Below are 19262 nucleotides of genomic sequence, written 5' to 3'. Positions count from 1 at the left end.
ACTTTTAAGAAAACCTCTCCTGAACTATGTAAGGTAGAGCTTTCATGTTTCGTAAATATATTTCTTATGGCAGGACCTTTCTTTTCGTACCATGATCTTTGACCTTGACCTTCTTCAGAACAGCAAGATCATGTTAATCATATTCGTATTGAGGCGTCCCCATGTTGTGTGAATTAAGTTCGGTTATGTCGTGATTCTTTGGAGCTAGGTTGGGGCCACAATATGGAGTTAAAATTCATGGGAATAAAGATCGAAATAAAATATGTTAAAAATCAAAACAGCTCAACAACAGTGCTCAGGACCATGGTGACTCAGGTGAGCAATGTTGTCTATGAGCCTCTTGTTGAAAAAAAAATAATCTTGTCCATAAAAATGTTTAAATATTGTTGCCTGTGACTAGCTGCAATATGCCATGATTTATTACAGGGTCATTTGGGCAATTTAAAGACCTCTTGGAGAGAAAAAAAAGGCTCTTTTATACGTTCATTATGATCTTGCAATGTGACATAACGCTGAGTAACCGTAATGTATTTTGAAAAGGTCAATGACGTGCTTCTAATCACCCGGTGAATAGCGCATGCACACCAGAAATTCGTACTTTTAGATATAAACCAGTTTGTATGTGCTACGTAGGAGTATTAGTTCTAATAGGACAACTAGTTTCACCTCTCTTTCTGATACACTCCCTGTAGTCACCGACATAATGTCAGTAGGCTAGCTGTCTATTCTTACGACAGAATGTCGTATTCTTATTGCAAAACTGTACAAATTCTTACTTCTGAAATAAAAAAAATATTTCTGAAGTCACGATTTCACGTTTGTATCAAAGTCGATGCGCAGATCGGCAGTTTATCTAGATTATTGCAATCAGATTTTTTCTTAGAACTCTTTTCACAAAAAGATCGGAAGTAGGCAAGATAATTATCATTGCCAGAATGAGCAAGACATTTAGTCCTAGACTTTGACATGTGAGAACACATTGACAAAGAAAGATGTTTATTACGATTTGGTTCCAGATCGTGTATTTTCTATGACCACAATACTCTTCACATAATTATTTTCTCTTCTCGTCTGTTTCATCTGCTTGAAGAACATAATATGATATCGTCTGACAGAGAATTAAAATTAGTCAAGTTTCGTATTAAGATGATGATTAAAGTATTAAAGTTGATTGCAATATGATGCTAAAAGATAGGGTTTAAACATTTCTATCAAAAGTCAATTTACTCTAAATGTTTTGTTAAATTGCATTAAATTTGCAATGTAAACAATTTTAGTGACGTTCAATGGAACATTGTGGAAACTTCTGCAAGACGTGCATTTCTGATCGACGAAACACGTGTCAACAAAGTGGGCCTCGGCGGGTCCGATATCTTTCCAAAATATCCAGGAACGTCCAAAGCAGTTCAGACTGACCCAATACCAATCAACAGAACAATATCCGAACCAGCACCGGGTAATAGAGTCCCTATCAGTCTTCCTAAGGACAATTCCACAGACTTCAAAAAAGCATTGGAAGCGAAATTAAATCTAAATCCAAGACCTTCCTGTGATACTCTTAAAAGAATCGACAAGGAAATCGACCAGTGTTTTGATTTTGTCAATGACACTTTAACATCCCCTTCATACAACAGTGACACAACATCATGCTCATCTCCTCAATCAGTTTCTTCAGAAGAGAAAAAGAACACCACAGAACTGCCAATAACGTCATCTTTATCCAAAATGCCTCCACAGAGTGGAGAATCGACTTTATCTCCACCACCACCACCACCACCACCGCCGCCGCCGCCGCCACCACCACCTCCTTTTATGCCAGGTTCCATTTCATGCTCTCCACTCATTCAACCCGGTTCTGTGCCTGTTCCTCCTCCTCCTCCTCCTCCTCCACCACCACCACCCCTCCTACCAGGTATTGGATCACTACCACAAAGTACAGTACCACCACCACCACCTCCACCACCCCCTTTTCCTGGCATGGGGCCTCCCCTTCCTGGTACAAAAGCACCGGTCCCTCCGCCCCCTCCTCCTCCCCCTCTTCCTCCTGGTATGGGAACCGCCCCTCCCCCACCTCCAGGATTTGGATCTCCGGTCCCCCCTCCGCCGCCACCACCACCTGGCTGTGGACCACCTGCTCCACCTCCGCCACCTGGGATGATCAAAGCAAGACCAGCACCACTGACATTTTCCTCTAATCAGATGGCCTCCAGTAAAATGTGGACACCAACTCCGAAGCACAAAATGAAAACTTTTAATTGGACGAAGGTTCCGCCTCATACAATTTCATGTAAGTGCGATTTATGATACAAATGCATGGTATACAATACTCATAGTCAGAACTTTAGATATTGTGTTTTATATAGGCAAACATGCTTAAAACAGTGCTACATTTGAAACTGAACAATGATAAAAAAAAAAAATTGTAGCCCATGAAAACGTTTGGAAAGAAATCCTGGATATGCAGGATCACATAAGTGTGAAATATGAAGCCTTAGAACAACTGTTCTGTCAGAAACAAATCCAGAAAGCAAAAGAAAATGAGAAAAATAAAGTGAAGCCACCATCGGAGGTAAGGTTAATTGAAGGTATGGACAATTTAACAGGTTTCTGTTCAAATTGTCATGAAAATCAACCATCACTCTTTTGTGGCAAAAATGACATTAAGATTTCGTGCTAGATTCTAATACAACTGAAAAAGCAAGTTGTTTGGTGTATAAATATAAATTTTATTCCTGTTTTATTGCAACTAGTGCTGGCACAGTAATTAATGTCATTTAAGGTTCGCTTGCTTTTCCAAAAAACCGCCTATTTTAATTGCTTATTCAGTCTGCTAGTTTTTTTCTTCTGTTATGTGGGTATACATCTGTACTACAATAAATCATGATGGTACCATTTTCTTAGTCTTTTTTATTTCTTCTCTTTCTTTACGTAAGAAAAAGTAAAAATTGACAAGCACTTAGAATGAACCTTATTAAAAACTGTTTCGGTAGAAAGATATTTTAAGTAGTAATTACCGTAATCCTTACTCTTGCGATGTTACATGTAAATGTTGTCCATAAATTTCTTGTAGATTTTACTACTTGATACAAAAAGAAGCATGAATGTTAACATCTTCCTGAAGCAATTCAAAAAGTGCAGTCATAGTGAAATTATGTCCATGATTGAAGCGGGCGATACGGTTACCATTGGCCAAGAGCGGCTGCGCGGTTTGCAAAAAATACTTCCAGAAACAGATGAGGTAACGTAGAATTATAGTTCCACTGAAATCAAACTGACTAAATTCATTTACAGTAATTTTCAACTGCTTTTAAACAGTGTGTAATTTACATTCATATGAATTAAAATGTACACCAATCAAATGACTCAACGCTGCATATAAAATTACAATGCAAAAGATTACCTAGAAGAATTTATGAGGAAGTAACGCCTGAAACATTTTCTTTAAACGTCAGTAGTGTGCTAGATATCACTTGTTACATGAAGCAACAGTTAAGTTCATTGAAGGAAAATGTAAATAGAAAGTAACAATTTTCGCAAGCAAGTCTTCTTCGTTTCCAGACGTATTTCGTTTTTAGACGTATATGTCCCTCCATGGAGAAAGAAATCTGACGTGTCGCCCGTCAATGTTGAAAGAAAAGGTTTCAAGCATTATTTCAATTATGTTTTACTGCTTTAGTTCGTTTTTGTTTTACGAGTCGTTTAAAGAAAGGTGATCTGAGGCCTTTATCACTTTCTAGTTTGGCTTGTGCTCAGTTTTTCTTTGCTGTGTTGACGGAGGAAGCCTGTGGTATATTGACTTTCAGTAAACTTGCATTAACCACTGACATAAATGCAGTTATTGATAGTTTTTGAAACTTGCTACTTTTGGTAGAAGAATACTTTTAAATGCAGGATGTTTGTAGAGTCATATGCCAAGTATTTTCCATACGTTTTCCAAAAGGCATGTGTTTTCCATAAAATGAATAAGTTCTGCGATGTGAATTGCATTGGGATTTTTCTTTAGTTTATACTATTCATGATATGAAACACCAAAAGCGATTTGTGTTGTTTTTCTGCTACCTGATATCCAAACGAATAATAATTAGTATTGAATGAATATAGAGACATACTTCAATTCTAACTTGGCTTGTGCCATTTTGATACAATCGTTTCCTTCTTTCTCTCATTTGACCTCATTATGATAATCCATCAATCAGGTTAACATGCTCAAAAGTTTTGAGGGAGACAAAGAGAAGCTTGGAAATGCAGAGAAATTTTTCCTCACTCTTATCCAATTACCGGCCTTCAAAATCCGCATTGACGGCCTGGTTTTAAAAGACGAGTTCAATGTCACTCTGGACTCGCTCTTACCAAATATCAGTGCTTTTGTGAGCGCCTGCCAACATCTCTTGGAGAACGAGTCCTTCAAAATGTTTTTGCGATATGTCTTGCACGCTGGAAATTTCATGAATTCGGTAAGTATGTAGCATGACTTTGTTGTATTTAGCCTAAATGTAAAAATTGAAAGCACATGATACTGAAATTAATGCCACTTTCTTTGTATACTATTGATAATATCCACGAAGTGACCTGTGTAAAGACGTATAATGTGCGTGCGAAGATGGGGTTTTTTGCTACTTGAAGTTTTTGTTCTTCTGTACTAGGGAGGGTACGCCGGCAATGCTATGGGTTTCCGGATCAACTCTTTGAACAAATTGATGGACACCAGAGCCAACAAGCCGCGGGTTACCCTTCTTCACTACCTCGTGGGTGAGGCTGAAAAGGAAAACAAAGATGCCCTTGCTTTTGTGGAGGAGATGTCTCCAGATCTGACTAAAGCGTCAAAGTGAGAGGAACTACAATCTTTCTTTTCATTCAATATCAGTATTCAAGATTATGGGGAGGGTGTGTGTTTGTATCAATTTACAAGGAAAAGACACTCTCCATGTAGGTTCATTTGCGTCGGTATTATTTCATCGAAGCTGAGTGCTATTGTGCTATCCTTTCTTCATCCTATTGATACAGTTTTATTATGTTGATGAATTTATTTAGGATACGTTTCATACATTGTGAAGGTTGACTGTGGATGCATTAACGAATGAAGTGAAACAAACAAAAACCAGTGTCACTAAGCTCCATAAAGATTTGGCAGACTGTCCCGATGACGTCAAGAACCAGCTTAAAACTTTCATACAGGTGAGCTTTATGGATTTATTTCAGGCTTGTTTGAATAACCAGAAAACTATTCATCAATATGATATCATACGTAAGACAATACTTAAAAAATAGCGATCAGTGAACCTGAGTGTAACCCTAGACGCCCGTCAGCTATCAAAGTTGGATTTTATTGGTTGTCCATGCAGTATGTATTTTTAAAAAACCTGATAATTATAGGATGCTGAAAAGGAAATGGCAACACTGGACAATGGCTTGCAGAAAATAACGGATTTGACAAAACAACTGATCAGTTACTTCTGTGAAAATGAGAACAGTTTCAAAATGGAGGAGTGCATCAGCAGCATGCATACGTTCTGTGATCGCGTGAAACAGTGTCAGAAGGTACTAAAGACTGTCAAAAAAAATATTTCTTTAGAATTATATTTTCACTTAATATTGCTTCAAAATTCATTTTTTGTACAACAGGAGAATATTCAGAGGAAACAACAAGAAGAAAAAGCAGAGCGCAGGAAAAAACAGCAACAGGAAATGGCACAGAAACGGGCCAATAGTATGTAAAAATACAAAGTTTGTGTCGTTTTGATTTTTTGTTATCAGTTCCAAATTTCAAAAGGAAAATCTTTACTTTTCAGAAACTTCAACAGTGATAGAACCAGAGGAGGATGGCTGCATTATAGACCGTTTACTGCAAGATATTAAAAAGGGATTCAAACTCCGTAAAACAACACCTTCGCCTTCCTCAGCGAAAACGGAAGTAAAGAATTCTTCCCATTCTTCACCTAAACGTATTGTGAAAATGGCATCATCTCCTTTGATAGATGTAAAATCTTTAAAAGATTCTTCATCTTCTGTTGAATCTGTGAAGGAAAAAACTGAAGAAAATAACCAAAACATAGATTCTGACCCTTCTAATTCATCGAAGAAATCGGACTCCGTTAAAATGAATTCAGAACAGTCTGAACTGAAGCTTGAAACTGAGAGTAAAATAGAAAATTCTGTGGATGGAGAACTATTGAGTAATGAAATGGGCTCCAAGACTGAACAACATGCGGCAAATCCTTTATTGGATAACAAATCTTTAACTAATGGCGGTGAAAACGCTGTTTCGAATGATAACGGTTCTGTTGCTCAAATCCCTGGAGAAATTATGCTCACAACAATAGACAATACCGATTCTCTTGTGTGAATAGAACGTACCATAAACGTATCTACTTCGTCTAACACACAAATATATATATGACAATAATGAAGCCAGTAGTCTTCAGTGTCAGAAAGTTTTCATGTATGTAAATGTATATGATACATACATATATATATATATATATATATATATATATATATATGAGATGGTTGAATTAACAGTATGCTAGATTTTTTATAATTGCGATAAACTAGAGGGGGAAATTCCGTGAGAATCTATTATTGTCAAGTTTTATAATACGTCTACTTGTAATTCATGTGCAGTAGTGGGGTGTAGCATAAGAGACAAACATGCTGACGCACAAAAACAAAAAAACCATAACAAAATAACTGATGCTGTGTGTGGTTTGCTCATCTGTTATATTTTGATTTAAAAATAATTGCGAGCGAATTAATCAAGTACACAATCAACGTATATTCAATACAAAAACATTTTATTTAATAAATGGATACAACATTGGAGAACGGTTTAAACATATTTGAAAATATTCGAAGTAGTTATTGGCATTATATAAAGAAGAGAGTCTCTTACAGAAACTTCATTCACTCACTCATTCCCTCGACCACTGGAGCTGTTACGGGGATTTGAGGAAGATCTGTTGGCATGCAGCTGTGTTGGGGAGATCTGGCATTGTCATTTTGGTCAACCCCTTGACGTTGTCGGACCATCTCTACATCTGCCTACCCCGCATCTCTACCTCCACATCTGCTTCCCCCGCATCTCTACCTCCACATCTGCCTCCCCCGCATCTCTACCTCCACATCTGCTTCCCCCGTCTGTGCCTTCCCTCTACTGTTCCTTGCAGGGTGGTTTTTGAGAGGCTGTTATGTTGTATGCATGACGTGACTGAACCATGTCACCTTCTGTCGTGTGACTGTCACCAGTAGTGGTTTCTGGGGCCCCACAAGTTTGCTAACCAGGTTCCTCACATAGTCATTGGTCTTGTTCTTGTGTATAGTTATCTCCTCAAGCACTTTGTTTCAAATGCTTGGATTCTTCTCTCTGTTTTAACTTTCACAATAGCAGTAGATTACACCAAAGTTTTCTAACACTGTTCATTAGTATCCAAGGACCTGTACCTAGCATGATCGACCTACTTACAATACGGTTAGAATTATGGAAAACATTATTACAGAATTCGAAGGTATGAAAGTTTTCATATCAAGCAATCTGGATTTCGTGGGAGAATCAGTATCGTAGTACTGTGGATTGAATTCTAAGGCTTATAGTAAACCATAATATACAGTACACTGTATATATCGGGAGAAAATTTATAAAATTTAAAATACTGGATTTCTTTTATGCAGACCGATAAAGAATATGACCACAAATGTAGATATTTATGTTCTTATTTATTGATTCTTTTAATAGACGTTGGATTTTGTTTATAGTGTCCGTGACTAATCAAACATTTTAAAATCTTGCTGCCAACACATGCAATTGTCCTTTTATTATAGTTACGTTTTTCACCTTCGGTCGTGATTATTGATATAAGGACGATTTTATGCATGTTATTGTGTCAAGTTGGCAAACAAAACGAAGTTTGAGTTTGGGATTGGTTGCCTTGCGCTTACGAAAATAATATTTCTTAAACACGAATGTTTTCGATATCTTTTGATCATGCTGCACGAAAGAAATCGATTTTATCTTCTTTTGTATTGGTGTGGGTTGGAATAACCAAAATTCCAGCAAAAGTCAATAATTCACAATTATTTAAAGTGAAATATATTTACGAAGAAATATTATTACAGTTATCGAAAGTTTACAAGTTTACAATGCAGTGGCCATTGTTTGTTTACCGTTGAACTGAATTCTTTGTTTACCGCTGAGCTGAATTCTTACACGAGAATAAGCATGTTAAATTATAGTGTCGTCGAAATCGGCCGTTAAGTTCAGTTTCCAGTAATGTAATATCCAATGTAGTTCTGCAGAATGTTTCTTATCACAAAATTTTCAGTCTATCTATTAATAAAACAAAATTCTAGAGATTTCAAGGAATTTTAATGATATATTTCCAGAAATCCACGATTATTCTATTTTGAGTCATTTGCCCCAAATGAAGTTGAATCAGATTTCTTTTCTTGAAAATTTCAGATTATCAAAGCAAGGATATTTTCGATCATTTTGAGACTAACATTCATTTCTATACGTCCGTCGTCAGACGGGACGTATTATGTTATGGCGTCCGTGGGTCCGTCCATCCGTTCGGAATTTTCTATTTTTGAATTCATTTCTCCGTCATATAGCCACCTGAAACTTCCTATGTAGCTTCTTTGTGGATTACTCTAGATCATGTTTCAATTTTGATCCATATCGACCTCTTTTGCAGGAGTTTTGCCCCTTTATTTGAAAATTATTGTTATATGGAAGGTACATAATTTGTCCGGCGAACTCCTCTCACAATTTTCAAGTAAGAACCATCTTGTTTTACAGATGTTTGTATGGGTATCGAATATGTGCACGTGGCAAGGATTTTGATTTTCTTCAATTTTTAGAGAAAATTACAGATTGTTAGGTCACCTGAGTTTACTATTGCAATTGGTTGTCCGTCGTGCGTTAACAATTGAACATTTTTAACTTCTTGACAACTACCAGTCCAATTCTGTTCATATTTGGCATGAAGCATCTTTGGGACAAGGGGGCATAAATTGTAAATTTCAGGACTCCAACACCCCTGGGGCCCTAGGGGCGGGGCACAAACTGCCCAAAATTTACCAATTTTCAAAAATCTTCTTCTCTACAACCGAAAAGTGTATGAAAAACTAAATGCATAGTGATGTAGAGCAAGAAGGCCTCAACCAAAATTTTAACTTTCATGATCCCCGGGGTAGAGGTTCTAACCCCAGGGTGGGGACAGACTTGGTATAGAGTGTTTACGTGTAAAACACTTAAATAACATCTTTAGTGGTATTGATACTAAATTGAAACTAAATAGATATTTAGAAAGAGCAGGTAGTCCTTTACCAAAATTGTAAATTTCATGATTCCCAGGGTAGAGGTTCTGACACCAGGGTGGGGCCAAACTTACTATATAGTGTTTATGTGTATAACACTTAAATAACATCTTCTTTAGTGTTATTGATACTAAATTGAAACTAAATGGATATCTAGAAAGAGCAGGTAGTCCTTTACCAAAATTGTAAATTTGATGATCCCCGGGGTAGGGGTTCTGACCCCAGAGTGGGGCCAAACTTAAAATCTAAATGCATACTTAGGAATAGCAGAAAAGGATGTACAAAAATTGGTAATTTTACACATCTTGTTTTATACTGTTGCTGAACATTAGAATTTAGCTTAGATATTCAGAACAAGGATTTTTTTTTCTAGATCTCACAGCCCTTGGGAGTAGTGATATTTTTTCACTAGTACTCAGATGACCGATAAGGCCTGTGGGCCTCTTGTTGATTTATTACATAGAGAGTACCTGATTGTCTGTTTTCCTTCCACAGTTTTCAAGTGAAGGTTTTCCTATATTACAGAGTATTCTATGGGTAAGGAAGATGTACATGTTACAAGGATTTTGATTTTCTTCAATTTTTGATAAAATTCCAGGTTGTTGAACTTAGTCAGTTTTGAGGAAATATTGCATAGAGAGCATGTGATTTGTCTTTTTTTGTTTTCCTTCCAGATTTCAAGTGACGATCTTCTTATTTTACAGAGTAATTTTATGGGTATGGAAGACGTACATGTGGCATGGATTTTTATTTTCTTCCAAGTTTTAAGAAAATTACAGGTTGTCTGTTTTAAGGAAATATTAACAGCTGTGAAGGAGAAACTTCAAACGTACTGTGCGACTACATATGCCAGAAGTGGTGTAAATCAAATGTGGTTTCTAAAACATTCTAAAGAACTTAGTAAATTTGAAATCACAAAACTTTTTTTAAATCAACAACATCAAAACGTATTACTTTTCAACGCTTTACACCACAATTCCTCACGGTAAATTCAAGACTAGACTTTTTAACAAACGTAGACAGTTGTTTCTTCAACAAAATGGAAAACGCAAATATTCCCATCTAGTGATCAGTCATCCAAAAAATTACTTTGTTAAACACCACTCTGATTCCACGCACAAGTACTCTGAAGTTCAAATAAAAAATATATTGGAGTTCCTCATTGACAATATCTTCGTGGTCTTTGGTGACCAGGTCTTCAAACAGTCTGTTGGAATTCCCATGGGCACGAATTGTGCTCCTTTGTTAGCTGACCTGTTTTTATATTCCTATGAAGCAGAATTTATTAAAAAACTTCAACGTGAGAAGACAAAATCTCTTGCTGTGGACTTCAATTCGACATTTAGATATATCGACGATGTATTATCTATTAATGATAATAATTTTCATTCATATGTCGATTCAATATATCCCAGTAGCTTGAAATAAAAGACACTACAGAGTCGTCCACTTCTGCTTCATACTTAGATATTTTATTGAAAGTAGATATTAACGGCAAACTAACAACTCAACTTTATGAGAAACGGGTTAATTTCAACTTCTCCATCTTCAACTTCCCATATTTATATAGCAATATTCCATTATCACCTGCATATGGTGTTTACATCTCTCAACTGATTCGATACACAAGAGTTTGTTCTGCGTATGGCCAGTTTTTAAATTGAAGCAGGCTACTGACAAACAAGTTGATGATAGAGGGGTTTCAACAGTCTCGTTTGGAATCAGCATTTCGCAAATTTTATGGTCGTTGTAGTGATCCGGTTTGCCATTACAACCCGTCATTGGGTAAAATGCTGTCTGACGTGTTTCATGTCGATTGTTAATCCGTTCTTGGCACACTGATTTTGACTACGGATAACTCTGTTTACCTGATCAAGATATAAGGTTCAAGGCAGGTGTGACCGGTCGACAGGGGATGCTTATTCCTCCTAGGCACCTGATCCCACCTCTGGTATTTATCGTGTTTGCCCAACTCTCTAGTTTGTATTGCTTATAGGAGTTATGAGATTGATCACTGTTCGTTATCTTCGTTTTTCATTATATTAGATAAAAGACATGTTTTGTCCTGTTAATGCTACATTGCTTACCGTCTAAGTATGTAAATTCCATAAAATAAACTATCACTAAAATTAATGTTCCGTTCAAATGATGACTTCCATGGCGCAATAATTTATCTCCCGAAATTGAAGAGTTTCTAAAGTGTTTTTTTAAGTAATGTGATAAAACGGACTATAGGAACTCTTCAATTTCAGGAGATGAATATTGTGCCATGGAAATCTTCATTTGAACGGAAAATTTAGTGACTGTTTCCATTTTTGGGATTGTCATACCTAAACGGTAAGCATTGCAAAATCAATAGTGATAAAGAGTTAGTTTAGCAGTCAAATCACTTATTTGAAGCGAACAGCAGTGTCACCTTAGTGCACATTAATTGCTAGAACCGACCGAAGTTGACATGAATTATGAAGGACTGCTCGGTGAGGGCGTCAGTCCAAATATTCAGCTCAACCGAGATTACATGCGTAAACTGTATGAACAACGAACTTGGCAACGTTTTACACGCCATAAAGAATCGGTGCTACAGGAGAATTTTGAATATAAAAGTATATTACTATCGCGCATACACATGCATGTAATGAAATGACAAAGTCAAAGCATATAAATTTTTACTTTTGTAATCGAAGAACTAGATTTAGATCTACAGTTAAATTGGTCTAAAATTGAGCGCTTTGAAAGTTGCATACAAACACAACGATCTATGAACTGGACTGCATTAAAATCATGCAATATATACACAATAGTTTTCATATTTTATTGCTATAGTTCAACACGGTGCAATTTGTGCAGAATGAATTATTGGTATTTAGACTGATACACTATTGCATAATATATCTCCCTTAGAATCAAGGCTTGGTGAGATACATCGACACAAGCAGGTGTTGTAGTGGCTAATGACGACACTGACGTCATCAATCAATTGTCAGACATTTAAGATAGATCGGGACAAGAAGAAAAATCGGGGTTTTTTTTGTACGAGAAGGAAATATACCAACAGAAAAGGCCTGGAAAGCGTTTTCTGATCATTCGAAGGGAATGGTTTTCCGTAAACCCAGTCAAAAAATTCATACCCATACCGGCCGTAGTATTAACTGCAGAACTGTGGCTCTTTGGGACACACCACTTCTTATTTTTTTCAGCGGACGGTGGCGTTCTTATATCTCTAAATTCCTGCATCGCTGTCTCAAAATTTGAATATAAAAAATTCCTGACATAATTCCCACTACACTTGTGTCTTCAGACATTCAAGAAAGCCCCGTGCGAGCTGAAAACTCGTAGCTTCAAAGACGTAGATTTATCAAGCTGATCATGATCTTTTGATGTCAAGTTTACATTTACATCTTTTCATACACACAAGTACAATTTTTCCGTCTTAGTAAGTGAAGTGGTACGGTTGATTTTCACCTTGTGCATGTGATGCTAAGCTAACCTTATTGCATTGAGGGGTAGGGGTATTATACACATCTTAATTTCAAATACTAAGTACTGAGTTTGTACATTTAAATCAATAATTCACAATCTAAACATTTATCACACTTTTAAAAAAAATTGAATTGGAAATAATTAGCTTTTGCAAAATGTTAATTTTTGCGTTTATTTTCTTTCTTTAATGGGAAAGAAGGAAATGCAACAGAGCAGACTGGATTTCAAACATGAGATTCCTTGGATTTAATTACTAAGTATGGCCCCCATCACTGAACTATATGTACGTGTACACATTTCTGGTGGGATAGTTCATCCGTCATGGTGGGTACATTCACCCTTTTTTGGACTCGAAGACCATGCCTGCAGTTTCATGCCTCAAGTGAAGGGATAATGTCACGGAAAAGAAGAAACACATGCAAGATTCGAACCAGGGACTCCTGAATCCTTTACCATGTATCATCTGAGCTACTTCTACCCTGTCACAGCCAATCAAATAGCTCTGACCATGCTATGCATTCATGATCAGAGCTGGTATGAAATCAACCAATTGACAATCTATCAAAATCAGATGATTTGGATCAGCTGTCGTTGACGGATCCAAAACATGTAATATTAGAGTTAGACTGACGAATTGATGTCTTGAAACACATCAACCACAAGGGAATAAGGGAAATATAAGACTATGCCTTCTTTCAATGGGGTTACGATTGCACAAACCGTAGCTCTTGTATTTAAAGGGAGGCTACAATAATGTACGTGTATATGTATATGAATACATTAATTTCTTATTAACATGAAGATGATGATTAGCTAAGATTGTTAATTTCTTATTAACAGGAAGATGATGATTAGCTAAGATTGTACGTCAGCATGCTCATTTATCTAAGTTACCTAAATTATGGGTTAGGTCAAGATTGCATCGTGCATTAACCATTTTCGAAAGTAAAAATAGCCATAAAAGTACAAGCGAACATTCCCGCTGCTGCTTCGGACTGCTGTGATCGGTGTATGAAGCGTATAAAACACATAATAACCGCACGATTACTGGACATGTACCAGGCAATTAACGAAAATTACCATCTGAATGACGGACAAGTACCGGGTTAAACGAACGTGGGACGCATGAGAAACTGATATGCAACGTTCTTTCAACGTTAGACGAACGGACTTGTGCCGGTCACGTGACTGACAAAACGTATGTAAATTGAAAGTGGATATATCTTTTTAGACTTATCACTCTCGCCCCCGACAAATTTTCATGATGCCTCTAAAAGGAAGGTGTACCGATGTTGGGAAGGGTTAAGGCAGGGCACGGGGAGAGGCTACCAGACTCTTATCTTCTTCCTCTGTCATTGACAATGCTGGGGAAGAGCAGACTGTCTAAGATTCACAGGTAAAAACCCTGTCTGAATCTGGAGAGATTCCCGAAGGCTCTATTAACGAGTATTACTGTCTGAATAACGGAAAGTTTCCGGTATAAACGAACGGGGGAGGCATGAGAAACTGATATAACGTTATGTCAACGTTAGACGAACGGACTTGCACCGGTCCCGTGGATCTCCGTTTGACAACCGTTATTCACCAGTTTCTTGTCCGTACACATGCGGTTGGTGTCCATCAGACCTTCGATTGACCCGCTGCATGTCCGGTAGTAGTCCGGCCGTGACTTACGTCCACCGGTCATTAACGGATGCGAACTGGACGAGTACAGGAAAAGAGTTCCGATTAAAACGCATAACAACCGTACACTAAGCGGACTCTATAGTCCGGTGGTGTCCATTACAAGTTTTGAACATGCTCAAAACTTTCCGTCGGATAGACCGGACTTCGCCGGACAAGGAACGCGTTGGCCGAAAGAGAAACGGGCAACGAACGGATTGGAAATTTTGTTATCCGTTGGACGTCCGTTAGTTTTATCCGGTGAGGTGTGACTGCTGTCCAACAGTCTCCTCAATTTGTTAAGGAGGAGGCATAAATGAATACATCTACTTCCGTTGAGTGATATATCTGAGGATTGGCAATAATTGGTTCAGTGAGGTTAGGATGGGATCCTTTAGGAAGCAACGTCCCAAATAGATAAATATCATCCAGTAATGCACGGTGGCGGAAATGACAATTTATGACTCGGGCACAAAATCCAAGGAAAAAGTTGAAAAAAAAACACCAACCCAGCAGTATATCCAGTCATACTACCAATCCTGTGTTTCCGCACACAGTTTGTATGCAAACGCACTATGGCGAAGTTTCTATAGTCACTTTAGAATGTCGGACAATGTTGCTGACCCTTGTAGTTTCTCAATTCTTATGCCTTGTTCACACGAAGAATTTAATTCGCATTAAACGTAAGTTAATGCGAATTAAATCTGAACCGCGTTCACACGGAGATTTTAATGCGCATTAGTTTACTTCGAATTAAAATTGACGTCGCGATTTAATGTGAATTAAATTTACTTCGCATTAGCTCCGTGTGAACGCTAAGCGAAGCTAATTCGAATTAAATGTAGACGCATGCGTAATGCCCAATTTGGGTCACATGCATCATACCCATGGTCAGCTATATATATTAATGTTAGTTTTGTACGAAAAACTAAGCAAAATGATAATAATCACTAAAAACATGTACAAACAGCATGTCATTAGATAATGTCAGACGTAAATATGTGCTCTGCATAGGCATACTGAGTAATACATTTGGAAGGAATTGTTTTTAAATACGACAACAATGTTTTAAAATAGTGGTAATATGATTTTCTTTTTTACATTTTTTAAAACAAATATGCCGCTCATTGTTAATTTTTATACCATATGACGTCATAGTAGACTTATAATACGTATTAGTAATTAAAAATTACGTCATAACAGTAGTCAGCGGAATGGTGAAAAAGATGTTCCGAAGTTTTAAATTTGGGCTAATGAAGAAACAATATATTGTCTATATTGAATGCTGGTTGTCGGAGGAAATAACAAGTAATTTCTTGGGAGATTATAAATAAACACGACAAAACACCTTATGTGTAGATCAGTTATGTATGTAGGCCTAAATTGTAAACATGTAGTATACTACATGTAAGCCTATATAGCGTTTTGAACAAAGAATTCTGTATCTACACAATATTCATTAAAATATCTATAAAAATAATTTTCAATAACATAGTTTATTCTATTATTTCGCGCACCCTTTAATAGAGATGCATACGAATTTAATGCGCATTAGTTTACTTCGCATTAAATATTACCGCCGTGTGAACGCTATTTAATTCGAATTAATTTAATGCGCATTATTTTACTTCGCATCAAATTTGATGCGAAGTAAAATTTAATGCGCATCCGTGTGAACGAGGCATAGATCAGTCTGATTTTTTCATTTATTTGTTTATCAACAATTAATCAAAGTTATGCTCCCTGGTCGCCATTTTACGGTGGGAAAAAAACTCCGTTTCCTTTTACACTACATACTACAACTAAGAATTACGGGCACATTCTAAACCATCGTATTAATCTACGGTTTTCGCCATTTCTAGCGGCGTAGCAATCGAAACGTATTAATTTTTTAAGTAAGAAAATTGAACGAAGGATACAGATGGAAAAGCTACAGTAGGGACAGGAAAATGGCCGTTGATTTGGGACATGCTGCAACTAAGGGTGATCAATGTGGAAAGTGTGTTAGCAAAGAAAAACAATCATGTTTATTTATAGTAAACTACAATCCCCACTATAAGTTAATTAGGTGTGTATGTAATGATATCTGATTTTCTTTGAGCGCTGATTTGAAGAAATTTGATCTACTTCAATAACCATCTCTCTCACTGGTATTTGATTAATACATTAGTGACACAGCATAGTTGTACTAAGCATCTGGTAATACTGACACTCGTCATAGTATAGAATAGCGAGCAAGTCACGAATCACTGTTATGACATCTATGTAATAGAGTATAGAAATGATACTAAAATATGAAAAGGTCGAAGTCACTGAGAGAGCAATGTGCAACTGGGGTATTCTAGTGTACTATTGGGAAAATAGATCACCATCTTCTCGAACGATCAACTAGAATTTGCTCTTGCTCTCTCTCTCTCTCTCTCTCTCTCTCTCTCTGTATATACATTTAATTCCAAAGAAATTTTAGTAAATTTAAAATAGTAAAAGTTTTTTTCAAAATCAACATCAAAACGTAGGACTTTTTCAACTCTTTACACCACCATCCCTTACGATGAATTAAAGATTAAGCGTTTTGACATCATAGACAGCTGCTTCTTCAATAAAAGTGAAACTCGAAAATATTCTAATCTTGTGATCAGTCATCTAAAAGAATACTTTGTCAAACACCACTCAGTTTCTACGCACAAGTACTCTGAAGTTGATAATTAAAAAGATACTGGAGTTCCTCGATCATTGACAATATTTAAATGTAGTCATTGGTGACCAAGTCTTCCAACAGTCTGTTGGAACTACAATGGGCACGAATTGTGCTCCTTTATTAGCTTACCTGTTTTTAGTTTTTTTTAATGAGGCAGAATTTATTCAAAAGCTCAACATGAAAAATAAAATCTTCCCCTAACCTTCAACTCAATATTTAGATACATCGACTAGGTTTTCTCTATTAGAAATACTTACTTTTCCCATATCCCAGTGAATTCGAAATAAGACACCAGACTGGGATATGGGAAAAGTATTCTTGTGTACTATTGGGGATATATATCACCATCTTCTCGAACGATCAACTAGAATTTGCTCTCTTTCTCTCTCCTTTTCCCAAATCAATAACATCAAAACCTATGACTTTTCAACAATTTACACGATCATTCCTCACGATAAATTAAAGACTAGACTTTTTGACATCATAGACAGTTGCTTCTTCAACAAAACTGGAAATACTAGTAGCCATACAAAAATTACTTTGTTAAACACCATTCTGATTCCACGCTCAAGTACTCTGAAGTTCAAATAAAAACTATGCTAAAGTTCCTCATTGACAATATCTTCGTGGTCTTCCAACAGTCTGTTGGAATTCCCATGGGCACGAATTGTGCTCCTTTGTTAGCTGACCTGTTTCTATATTCATATGAAGCAGAATTTATTCAAAAACTTCTACGTGAGAAGAAAAAATATCTTGCTGTGGGCTTCAATTGGACATTTAGATATATCGACGACGTTGTCAATTTAAACAATAACTTTCATTCATATCTCGATTCGATATATCCTTGTGAGCTCGAAATAAAAGACACCACAGAGTCGTCCGCTTCATACTTTGATATTTTATTGAAAGTAGACATTAATGGCAAACTGACCACTCAACTGTATGACAAACGGGAGGATTTCAGCTTCTTCATAGTCAACTTCCCATATCTATGTAGCAATATTCCATTATTACCTGCATATGGTGTTTATACCTCTCAACTGATTTGATACGCAATAGCTTGTTCTGCGTATGGTCAGATTTTAAATCGAGGCAAGCTACTGACAAAGAAGATGGTACAGGGGTTTCAACAGTCTTTATTGAAGTCAGCATTTCGCAAATTCTATGATCATTATAACGATCTAGTTCGTCAATGCAACCTATCATTGGGTCAAATGCTGTCTGACGTGTTTCATACCGATTGTTGGGCAATTCTTGGCACACAGATTTTGACTACGGATAACTGATCAGGATATAGGGACCGTCGACAGGGGATGCTTACTCTTCTTAGGCACCTGATCCCATCTCTGGTGTATCCAGGGGTCCGTGTTTGCCCAACTATCTATTTTGTATTGCTTATAGGAGTTATGAGATTGATCACTGTTTGTTATCTTCACCTTTCATACATGTAATTCCAAAGAACTTTTAGTACATGTAAATTTGAAATCGCAAAAGTTTTCCCAAAATCATCAACATCAAAACGTAAGACTTTTTCAACTCTTCACACCACCATCCCTCACGATGAATTAAAGATTAAGCGTTTTGACATCATAAACATACATTTCTTGTCTTTACAATGAATATTTTGTAATTCAGATAATGTATGGACCAGAGATCTCGCGTTACATCTTGCTGTGTGGATCTCGTATTACATATCCCGGGTATCCGTGTGTTATTTGCCCACATAAAGTTCAAATGGATTTTGTTACACTTTCAAAAGTACTTTTTTCCCCGTAAACTGAATCCTGAATCCGCCCAATTTGATGCCGGACACTGATATTTTACGCAATCTAATTAAAATTAGATCCTTTGATCCGCTCATCTACTATCGCTACACTTGTGTAGCGATAGTAAATGAGCGGATCAAAGGATCTAATTTTAATTAGATTGATATTTTACGTGGCTGTCCTAGCCTACCTTACAGTTAACACTAAACTAGAAAGAGAAAGTGGTTTTTAACATTATGCATAAGGATACAGCTTTCTGAAAATGTATTACTTATTACAAGACTAGATTAAACAAAATTCCGGTTACGAATTTCCCCCTCTTTTTAAAATATTAAAAACATGCA

The 19262-nt window shown here is 36.7% G+C and overlaps 1 protein-coding gene across 8 annotated transcripts in view; it reads left to right on the top strand.

Annotated features, from left to right (window-relative positions):
* Nucleotides 1-6822, top strand: part of LOC125678990 (inverted formin-2-like) — a 37646-nt gene extending 30824 nt beyond the window's left edge. For all 8 annotated transcript variants that reach the window (XM_056154677.1, XM_056154678.1, XM_056154681.1 and 5 more), the window contains 9 exons: nucleotides 1278-2287; nucleotides 2427-2569; nucleotides 3071-3238; nucleotides 4197-4454; nucleotides 4644-4825; nucleotides 5055-5175; nucleotides 5374-5538; nucleotides 5623-5707; nucleotides 5790-6822. In XM_056154677.1, coding sequence (XP_056010652.1) covers nucleotides 1278-2287; nucleotides 2427-2569; nucleotides 3071-3238; nucleotides 4197-4454; nucleotides 4644-4825; nucleotides 5055-5175; nucleotides 5374-5538; nucleotides 5623-5707; nucleotides 5790-6343 — 2686 coding nt within the window. In that variant the 3' untranslated portion in view covers nucleotides 6344-6822. The remainder of the gene's footprint in view (nucleotides 1-1277; nucleotides 2288-2426; nucleotides 2570-3070; nucleotides 3239-4196; nucleotides 4455-4643; nucleotides 4826-5054; nucleotides 5176-5373; nucleotides 5539-5622; nucleotides 5708-5789) is intronic.
* Nucleotides 6823-19262: the final 12440 nt, after the last annotated feature.

Source organism: Ostrea edulis, chromosome 2, assembly GCF_947568905.1.
Source record: "Ostrea edulis chromosome 2, xbOstEdul1.1, whole genome shotgun sequence".
Classification (NCBI taxonomy): domain Eukaryota; kingdom Metazoa; phylum Mollusca; class Bivalvia; order Ostreida; family Ostreidae; genus Ostrea; species Ostrea edulis.
Note: the sequence above shows the minus strand (reverse complement) of the source record. Positions and strands in the feature narration are given on the sequence as shown.